This window comes from Falco cherrug, chromosome 7 (genome assembly GCF_023634085.1).
Source record: "Falco cherrug isolate bFalChe1 chromosome 7, bFalChe1.pri, whole genome shotgun sequence".
NCBI lineage: Eukaryota > Metazoa > Chordata > Aves > Falconiformes > Falconidae > Falco > Falco cherrug.
The window spans coordinates 23,302,313-23,313,103 of NC_073703.1; the positions used below are offsets into that span (position 1 = coordinate 23,302,313).

Below are 10,791 nucleotides of genomic sequence, written 5' to 3' on the forward strand. Positions count from 1 at the left end.
ATATCTGGTTGATAAAACTGAGGTTCAGCAATTTGTCTTCAGCTACTAGAATTTAATTGAATGGGTGAGAAGTGGAAAATGCCTTAACTAAAGCAAAACAAAAAGATCCAAACGTGCTGCTGATATGAAGGGACGCTTCCTGTAGAGTTGGAAGCTATGTGGTTTCATCCATCCTCACTGTTGCCAAAGCCATGTCGGTAAAAAGATTGGTATTGCCATTTGAAATATCTAATCAAGAGGCAAAGGACTTCTGCTTACTTTTCTGTAAGCAAGGCTCTCTGTAGCACCCTTTTGAAGAGCTGCATGCTGTGGCAGCTTAGTGACAGAAAAAATCACTTACCAAGGATTGTATGAGGTTGTGTGCCACATGTGTTCCGTATGTTGTATGTGCCCTAACAGTGGCTTGTTCTGGAAAACTGAGTACGCTTCTAACCCTGTGAATGCATTTGGTCTCACCACTGTCACCAGGATGTGTTTTGGCACCTGCCTAACAACTGTAGGGCTGTATCGATGGGGGACAGTTACTCTGTAAGCTTTCTTGATAGGGTTGTATGCAATATATTGTCTGAGAAATCTTTCAACAGTGGAAACTCCTCTATGTGCCTTGATGATACAAAGATAAAATTGCAGATTTTTGACATAGTGATCTGCCTGTTAACTTGTCCTCCAAGGCAGGAGATATGAGCGGTGTTGCTGAACTCTGAGGGCTAGTGCTAGAAGAGTTTGAATAATCCTGTTTGAGCAGATCTGAAGATTCCAGGTTTGTTGCTCACAGCTTTTATTTGGAAGAGTATTTTTATAAAAAAATGGTAGAGTTTTATTCTTGGACATGTACTCAGTGTGATTCCATTTTTTGGTAATGAACACCTTCACGCGTTTCTAAATTTCTCCCTCCTGCTCCACCTGCCACCAGGGTTTTAAACTTTTCAGCACTGTTTCTTGTGTATGTCCATCACCTGATCAAGATGAAAATAGGATGAAATACTAGAAGAACCAGTTGGCTGGATTTCTTTCAACTTCTCTTGTGTTGCTTAAAAATACTGTGTTAAAAGCTTCTGTGTTACCTGACTTAGAGTAAGATTAAAGGTCATGTTAATACTGTGTTGTGAAATTTTTTGTGTGAATTAATTTAAAAAGCTTTTTGGGTTTTATTCATTTATTTGTTGGGTCTTTTGTGTTGTTTTGTTTTTTTTAACAGGAGTCTTACCCCTCTTCATCACCAATATGGTTTGTAGAATCAGATGACCCAAACCTGACTTCAGTCTTAGAGCGTTTAGAAGATATTAAGAAGAGCAATACTCTGGTGAGCAAGTGTTTTGGTTGTTTTGGGTGTTTATTTAGCTTTGTCACGTTAACAAGCAATTAAGTAAGTGCAGTTTTGGGGTTATTTGGGGTTTTTTGGAAGCACAAGTTTCTCTTCTAAAAATATACAAACCAAAAGTAATCCAAAAGATCTGGGGCAAGGAGGAGGAGATGACTTAAATGCTTGCTTTCTGAAAGGTTAAGTTTCAGCCCCAATAATGACATGGTTTAAAGTTTTCTGAAAATACTTAAACAGTGAAATGCATGAGAACTTAAAACTATTGAATAAAACAGCTTTTCTAGAGTTTTCTTTGCATAGAGATCAGTTATGGAGGCAAAACCTTTGTGTTCTTGAGAATGTATGTTCTCCAATACATGGCTATGATACAAAGAATTCCTGCTATCAATAAAGACATAACTTGACCTGTTAGCTTCTGGTTCATCAGAATGTTCCTTAGATAGTGATAAGTTTGAGCAGTGTCGTGACTTCAGATGATTGCTATTTAAAGAAACATCTTTGCACAGATTCTAATGGTAGTTTTGTATTTCGGAAAACTATCAGGCATTATATCTCACTTGAGTAAGTATTTTGATGTAGTGATAGGAGCTCTGTGTGTGTATACATATAACATAAAAATCAACTTCACATGCTATGCATGAAAGTAAGCGTTTCTTGATGTCCTTGAATGTTCCTTGGAAATAAATTTCAGCACAAATATACTTTGTTCCACAAAGAGCAGTATTGCATCCTACTGACAAATTCTGTGATTAAAAGAGTTGCTTTGCCTCTCCAAATTCAGCATTATGGATATCAAATAGCCCTTAAGGATGATCTTTATTAACAAATTATTTCAACATTCTTTGTTTATTTTTGTGTACAGGGGTGCATGCATGCACGTGATGCATATGAAACTAATCAGTCTGCAGAATACTGTTTATTACATGGACGGTGTGGTGGCATTGGTATTTGCCTGGTTTTGGAAAAATTGAGAATATTCTTTCTCGTGAAATCACTTACCTGTGATGTTTACTGGGATAATGTTAATCAAATGTACTTGACCTTAAATAAGGATGTGTAAATTTCTTTTTCTGAAGAATATTTAGGATGCATTTGACTGTTAGCAGAAATAATTAGAAAACTAACAGGCGAGAGTCTTCATGGGTCTTGCCATAATTAAAAACAAAGGGGCATTGCAAAGAAACGCTAGTGGTTTAGTAACCTGTCATCAGATCCAACATAATATACAGGAGACATACCTATCAGGTGTGTATTTTCTTCTTACAACCTAAACTTTAGACTAAACTACACTTAGAAGAATGTTATAGAACTCTTAGTCTTTGTGACTTCTGTGTAGAAAGAAGTTCAACAGTATGGTAGCAGAAAATGTGGGCAAATCAATCTTTTTCTGTAATACAATTTTCAGAAGGTTCTCCACCTTGAAGCTGTGTGACTACAGCTTCAGACTAAAGGTTTTAGGCAAGGTATTTCCTATGTTTAACTACCTACAGCTTTGCTTGCAGGAAGGTAGAAAGCTTTATCACAAACATCATAGGACTTGCTGTACTGAATTGTATATGCACATAGGCTGCTTACGTATGTTGTAAGAAAACAGTTTCTGATATCAAGATTGTACTTGCCCGTGTAAAAGCTGATGGGTTGATGTAATAGACACCTGTGGATGGCCCATTGGTTTCTCGGGAATCCACCCCACATCATGTTATGCCAAGGTGAAGACAGATGGGAGTGGTTGAAGAGACAAATACTTAAGACTACAAAAATATGACTACTTTGTTTTGCTCAAAAGGCTTGGCTTTGTGGGGTTTGGGTTTGTTTTTTCTCCCTACAACTTTTCCCCCTGCAACTCCCTCCCCTTCAAGGGTGTTAGAGCAACTCACACACAGACTTCTTGGAGTAGGATAGGAAAGGATAAGGAACTACCTGTGGAAATGCAGAGGCTTCTGACTTATCATGCTATCTCCCAAAAAGTCACTTAGTTCAATTTAGACCTTTGGAATGTTTCAAACCAGTTTCCATTTAATTTATTGTAGCTAAAAGATGATTTGTGCCATGTTGCTCTAAACTCATAAAGTTATTGGAATGGTCAAATTTTGAATGAGAAAATTGCATTGGACTCTTCCAGGAGCTCAACTGAGCATAGCAAACGTGCTAAAAGCACTGCTAGCACGTGTAGACCGATTTAGTGTTCTTTGGTATTACTCTGTCCTTTGTACTTTCTTTGTAACTTTTGACAGGTATCAGCTGTTTGGGAAACTGAAGAACATGTTCTTCAGGCACCAGAGCTTGACAGGACTATATATATATGGAAGCCTTGTCATTTGACATCATAAAAGGAAAACTGTTTTACCATGTTAACATCATGCACATGTCTCCTGGAAAACCTCCTGTGGGTCTGAAACTGTATTACTTACTTTGGCATCAGCATGGTGCTTTTTGCTATGAAAATTTGTCAAGGCAAAACTATAAATGCTGAAAAGTTGTTGAGAACGTGATCAGCATAGATAACATTAGGTTTGGAGGCTTAGCTACTTGGCTGTTCATACTGAACAAGCTTCAGTCAGCAGATTGAAGGGCTACAGAATTCCCTCTGACCTCTAGTGTCTCCTGAATTCCTTTTCAGATCCTGAAAATCTGCATTATGTTAGACTTGGTAGGTAGCTGAAACTGACAGCTGCCTTCTAGTGGTTGTGCCATGCAAAAGATAAATCCTACTTCAATTTCGTTATTCTTTTTAATATAATGGAAGTTATAGTTGCAAGTCTAAAGTCTCAAATCTTACTTAATATATTTAAATATAACTGTACATGATTTGGAGGTTTTCTTTTTAAAGACAATATTGAAATGGACTTAAATTCAGATAGGCAGCTTCAGTTCTCACACTCTGCAAACCTTGAGGGCTTAGACTTGCATGGAAGACATCGAAAGTATAGAATTCCTGGGATAAGTATGCGTACAACTTGGATAAGCTGCTGTCCCCAAGCACTCTGCTTCTGTATTAAGAATTTAGATTTAGTCTCACATGATGGCATTTCAGGAAAGAATGTTGGATTTTGCAAGCTACCAATGTGGCAACAAGTAATTCTGTGTTGGGGGTCAAAGATGATATGCAGGAAGCAGCTTTGCTTTACTTTCTGAAACCGCCCGAAGCTGCTGAATGTGTGTGAGACCAGTTACTGTCACAGACTACCTGATGGCTAAGTAGGGAGTCACGCTCCAAATGACAGTTATATCCTTTTTCAGCGGTTTCCTTCGGTGGTAGGCTAAGACTTATATAAAAATAAAAATAAAATAAATCAATAGGTATAACATGTGAGTATATAGATAGATACATACATGTAGAAGAATAAGTATATGTATACTTATACTATATCTATGTTTCTTGGTAATCAGAAAACAAGCTGCTTCATAGTAGACCCAGCAGTGTATTAATATCATTGAAAGTATCCTAAAATTTTCAATGCTTTCATACTGATCTCCTTGTGCATGAAAAGGCCTCCTAATGTAGGACAGGTTTCAGAAAACTTGTTCTAAACTGTTTTCAGATTTGTAAGATGTTAACACAGGAAAAAAAAAATTGAGAGGTGCTTTTGTGTTCAATAACAGCATTATGGTTTCCATAACTGTCCCAACTTTTCAGAACTCCTGAAGCATTAAAAGTTATAGATGTATATATAATATTTTAATATTTTGCTGTTATTTTCATGTTAATTATAATCAATATCATTAATATATAAATTTGTCATTATATTTTGTCACTGGCAGTTTACATTGTTCCTTTAATACCCTGTGAATTATTCATTCCAGTTGCTGTTTAGTTTCTGCTTTAGGCAGTTTGTATTCCAGGGAAACTATTGATGTACTGGTAGCCTGCTTTTCTCAGTAGCCCTAAAGTGTGTGTAAAGTGTATTTTACATTAGCCAAGCACGTGAAGTTAGCCTGGAAATACATGTAAATTATTAATACATGGCAGAAATCTGCTATCCTTTTTTGATAACAGTCTATTCCTGTACAATTAACACATACCAAATCATGCTAGACCCTGCTTAGAGCAGGGGGTTCGATCAGGTGGCTTCCAGGCATGTCTTTCAGCCTGCATTATCCTATGATTTTTCGTATGTATGACCAGAGCATAAGGGATAATGGTGATGGTCATCCATGGCAGAGGTATCAAGGATATGAAATGAATTCCTGTGGAGGAAAAACAGGAGTAAGGAAGAAGGGTTGTAGAGATGGGATCAGCTTCTCGCTCTGCCACCACCTTTGCAGGTCGTAGAAACAGATGTCGAGTAAAACAACTTAGCTATAACAATGCAGTTTCACCGTTGCATTAACCTAACCCTGAAGTGTAGGCTGCTGCCATGGGAGGGTGTCCCTGCTCTCGGCTGCATGGTCCTGCCTCGCCCTGTACAGCGAAACCGGTGCCGATGTGCTGAAGCACGTCAGGAATTGATCTGTCGTGAAGTTTGTAAGCTGTGACGTGGTTGTGTGATCTCTCTTGCCAGTGCAAATAAGAAGGTGAAAACGTGCTGGTGGAGACGGGGAGACCCCTCTTCAGGCACAGCCGCTGTGTACTCGGGTCCAGGTCGTGCCAACAGCTGGTTGCTTTGAGAGTGTCTGCATACCTTGCAGCAGTACTGTCTGCAGAGGGAAGTGAGACAGGCTTACAATGTAGGTCCTGGCTGCACAGGTTCCTTCTGAATTTCAATTCAGGCGACAGGACATCCCGTGAAGAGGATGAGGAGTGGAGGAAGCAGGGCAGGAAGTGGTTCTTAACTCTTTTCCCAGCCCTTAGTGCCTCTTTCTGTAAAGACGCATTTAATATTGTGTTCACTTGCTTTTTCAAGCTTTGGACCAGCTAAATGCCGGTGGTGGTATTCTTTCCCCACCATTTAGGCGTTTTTTGTATGCTTCACAACAGATACAAACAAATTAATGACTTGCCTAGCTTTACATAGATACACGAGAAAAATTACAGTTCCTAGAATTTTATAGTTTATGCTCCAGCTCTGCATGAGGCAGTGTTGTTTGTGCAGAGGAAAATTTTCTCAACAAGAAGTGTAGCAGTGCATCTTTAAGCATCTTACACATACCGAGACTAGTAGTTCTGAGACCTGTGATTCTATCTGCCAACTGACTTTTTGATTGATCAGCCCACTTTATGACTGCTCAAAGATTTCCTGATGTTTCAGACACCCAGAAAGTTTCAAACAGGTGTAGAGTCTTAACACTGATGAGAAATGTGATGGTTACAGAAAGCTTCTGGCAGCATAAACTATCACATCTTACGTATATACCCACAAGAAATGTGTTGCTGATATACCAATCCTTTTAGTGTCATCTGCTTTACTTTTGAGCTAAGGATGACTGTCACTAATGATATGGGAACACAAACATTGTGTGATAGAGACGATCATAATTCTTGCAAGGCAGGCTGGTATGTCTGTTCATGGACTCCAATAAATAACGTACCTGTTTAATAGGAATATTATTTGAGTTCTACTGGAGAAGGGAAAAGCACTGAAGCTTTCAGACAGCATAAGGACAACGTTTGCTTGTCACTGCTAGCAGTTTGGGCTTGGAAATGAGTTCTTAACCTTGAAGAGGCTGAATTTTCACTTGCAATAGGGTAAGGTAAGAGCATTTAAACTGGCCAATAGCAGGCTTTAGACATGTAGAATATTTTGGAATGATAAGATTTTTTTTCTTAGATGCCTTAATTTATTGTATGTTTTAAGAAATCCAGCGTACAGACACCAAATAGTGTTGTAGAGGTATCCTTTCAGGATAATGCAGTCTATGCTGTACCTTGGGTGAGGCCACGTTGCCTCAATCTCCCTCCTTTTTGGAGAGATACTCAAAGTGGAGTGGAGGCTGCTGCTCTGAGTGTAACTACTAATAGTGCCAAGGGTATGTGTACAGAAATGGTTGTCTTGCACGCTGCCTTGCACAAGTGGAAAGGCAAACTCCCTTTAGTATCTGAAAGAAAAGTCCATAAATGGATATATAATTTGTAACAGCTTCACTTAGGGTACTGCTGTGCAAATAACGAAGTGTTGTCCATTTTGCACATGTATTCTGCAGTCCCTTCTTTATTTTTCTGACATAACTATGCGAAGACCTTGGGAAGCTAGGACACGCAGTAGAACAGTCTTTTATGGTCATGGCCTTAACTAGGAATCTGAGGTTGCCTAAGAAAGTTAACAGCTATGGAAATCCACTTAATTAGTATGGTGATCAAGAAGCAAACAATGTTCCTCTGTTTCTGCAGAACTAAATTTGTTTTCTGGATAGCATTACAGTGAGTGAAAGGTGTTCCCTATTTTGCAATTAACAGAACGCACGCAGTCAGTGTAACACTGAAGGCTGGGAACAGAAGTCAGTGATGGTAACAGATTGTGCCTCGGCCTGATACAAGGTAGAGCAAGCAGGCTGCCTGGGTCTCGCTCAAAGGCTGGCTGCTTAAACGCCTTGTACAGTATGTGTGTTGCTTCTGGTGCCTCACTGGTGTGCCCTAGAAAGGGATTTGGAATGTAGAAAATCAGGCTGTTCCTCGGTTTTTTCTGAAGACGTGGTTCTTTAACCTAGGAAACTGGAACAGGCCATCTTGTCTCGTAGAATATGACTGTTTGATTATTCCCTAGTGACTTGTGGCTGAGACAACTCTGCCTGGAATGGATGATGCTGTCAGAGCAGATTGTTCTTTTGCTCACTTTTTCACTTGACATGACGAGATGAACAGGAGCCATCTTTAACTTGCTGTGTCCTTGGTTTCCCTTTGTGGGGATTTTATTACAATGACTACAGGGAAAAAGAGGGGTCTTAAAACTTTATTCTGGTGCGTGCAGATTTAAATGCTGTGCACTGACTGCAAGTTCAGTACCAACACATGAAGAAAACTCAAAATATATTGTTCTGTGCTTTGATTTAAATAGATGTTTCCATGTTTTCTTTTTTTATAGCTTCTTCAACAGCTGAAGCGATTAATATGTGACCTCTGCAGATTATATAATCTTCCTCAGCATCCAGATGTTGAAATGCTAGATCAGCCATTACCAGCTGGACAGGTAAATTAAAAAGCTGTGGCTCCTTATGGTAATGAAGGATTTGTTTTTTCAACTGCAAGAAACAAGATCATGGGAACAATTAAACCTTGTGTGAGCCAGAACTGAGATGTGGAGCACTGTTGGTTTATGGTGTCCTCAATCTGAATTTTGTTTGCGGATTCCATTTAATAATGGTGTGGTAATATTACACAATTTGCTTTGGAGTTTCTGTCTCATTGAAAGGTGTGTATGTGATACCAGTGCTGTTGGTTTAATTCCCTCCTAAATACTGTTCAAGCCAATTGCTGTGCATTCCTAGTGCTTTCCAAATTTACTTTCTTCTGAAACATAAATGTGATTAAACACTGTTTGCTTTTTCTTGAAGAGTATATGTTTTACAGTGTGCACTTGGATGAACTACTATTGATGTTTTCCTTCCTCTTCAATCCCTTGCGGAGACATGGGATATCAAGGCCATATGCTACTTTGGGTAGGGAGTGTCTGAGGTGCTATGTTTACTTTTTATGCACTTGGCAAATTAAGAGTTGCGAAGGGCTGTGAAATGTTCTGGTTAACCAAAATGTTTTGTATTGTGCTGAAAACAGAACTGGTAATAGACAGTCACTGTTCCTTTTTTTGGTATTTTTAATAAGATTATGATGTCGTCTTTTGCTTATACTTGTTCAGATGACACGAGTTCTGAAAATTCCTGTAGCATAACAGATGGTTTTCCTGTGGTGACAGTACTATACTAATGACAAATAACTTGCTTAATTTTGGTCATGTGCCAAATTGTAAGCCTATAGGATTTTTCTCTCAGCCACCCACATAGCAGTGCAACTGTAAGGCAATAGGCTTGTAATATCAGGAACTGGCTTCGTTGAAGAGTTTTGCTTATGCTCTGAAACTCAGAAACAAATTCGTGAAAGGTTTCTTAGCTAGAAATGCCAGCTGATTTTCAAGTTAAGTAAGAGTGGCTGTAGTAAGTCAAACCAGACATCCATCTAGTCCCCTGTGTTGTTCACAGCACTGGCATTCCTCCTTTGCCAAAGGATGAGTGACAAAGCAGAGGACAAGCATATCAGAATGATCCTGAGTATTTCTGCAGCTCAAACTCCCTGAGCTTGAAGTTGCAGCCTGAAATGGAAAGCCAGGAAAAATGAACTCAATATGTGGTGTTGGTATTTTATCAAATAATCTAATAACAGTGCCTCTATGATGATAGTAATTGTTGCATAGAAGTTCTAGGTAGTGATACAAAAATCCATCAAATTTTAGGGGTCTAAAGCTTGAGCTTTTTCTTGTTAGAGGTCTAGCATGTATATGGATTCTAGTCAGAGCCATGATCTGATTTCATGGTTAAAAGATCATGAGTTACAACCCGCTTGACTAGCTTGTTGCATTTGTCACTGTATCAGAATAGCATGTTTATTATTTGAATCTGAAGTTTCCATGTAGAACTTAATGTGAAATTAATTGTGACATTCTGTTTCTTTGCTTCATGCAAAAATCTCTTTGCTGTCATACTATAGGAAAGCATCTTTGTGTATCTTTCACATTAAACTTCAGTCATGTGCAGACCTTGCTAAATGTAACTTTTGTATATACTGCTTTCTTATTGATAGTAGACTTCCTGTTTTTTAAAGAAAGGATTTATGCAGAAACCTCATTGTTGTATTACAGAATGGAACAACAGAAGAAGTTACGTCAGAGGAGGAGGAAGAAGAAGATATGGGTGAAGTATGTGTATATGTAAGATTGTCCTAATCTAATAGACTTGTGGCATTTTGCTCTGCAGTGGCTGGCTAATTATTAAGCCAGACTGTAAAATGTAATCTCCCTAGAGTTCAACAGAAAAGATGATTAAAAATTTGGATGTTTACCTTGATGTCAGCTTTCACTTCAACCACAAAACTAGTGAAATTTTCTTCTTAAACCTAGATCTCAGCTGTGAGGTACTTGGATTCAGAGAATTGGACATCTGTTTGTGCTTTAGTCAAACAATACATAACATTGTGTGCCAAATCAGTAAGTTTGCATTGTTAACTGCTATTTCAAGTGGCCTATGAACTGGCTGTGATACAGTTGAAAGTGTTTCCCAAGTTGAAGCAGGCTGGCTAAGAGTAAATCAATTTTCTGATTCATTAAACAGGTGAGCTAGCTTTTAACTATAATACACTGAAGGAAATGGAAGGACATCCAAAACAGGTGTGCTAAACGTTAAGGGGCTTATGTCACTGTCTGGCAACATGGTGCTCCTTTTAATGAGCTCTTTACTGTGTGAGAACCACCCCTTTTCATTACTTCTAAAATATATAAGAATAGCTCCAAGGTGCTTGCTTTTCAAACCACTATAAATAGTCTTATTATAGAAGAACTATTCTGACTACTTCAGATTTAGATTTTAAATGAACGAGGTGTGTAGTA

The 10,791-nt window shown here is 38.6% G+C and overlaps 1 protein-coding gene and 1 non-coding gene across 2 annotated transcripts in view; both read left to right on the plus strand.

Moving 5' to 3' along the window:
• UBE2Q2 (ubiquitin conjugating enzyme E2 Q2) overlaps window positions 1-10,791 on the plus strand; it is a 52,268-nt gene that overhangs the window by 16,335 nt on the left and 25,142 nt on the right. The window contains exons 2-4 of the mRNA XM_055715612.1: window positions 1,199-1,303; window positions 8,281-8,385; window positions 10,048-10,104. Of these exons, the coding sequence (XP_055571587.1) occupies window positions 1,199-1,303; window positions 8,281-8,385; window positions 10,048-10,104 (267 nt within the window). The remainder of the gene's footprint in view (window positions 1-1,198; window positions 1,304-8,280; window positions 8,386-10,047; window positions 10,105-10,791) is intronic.
• Window positions 2,333-2,399, plus strand: LOC114016791 (small nucleolar RNA SNORD78). Its single transcript, XR_003561464.1, has one exon. It is a non-coding gene; the product is annotated as a small nucleolar RNA SNORD78 (small nucleolar RNA).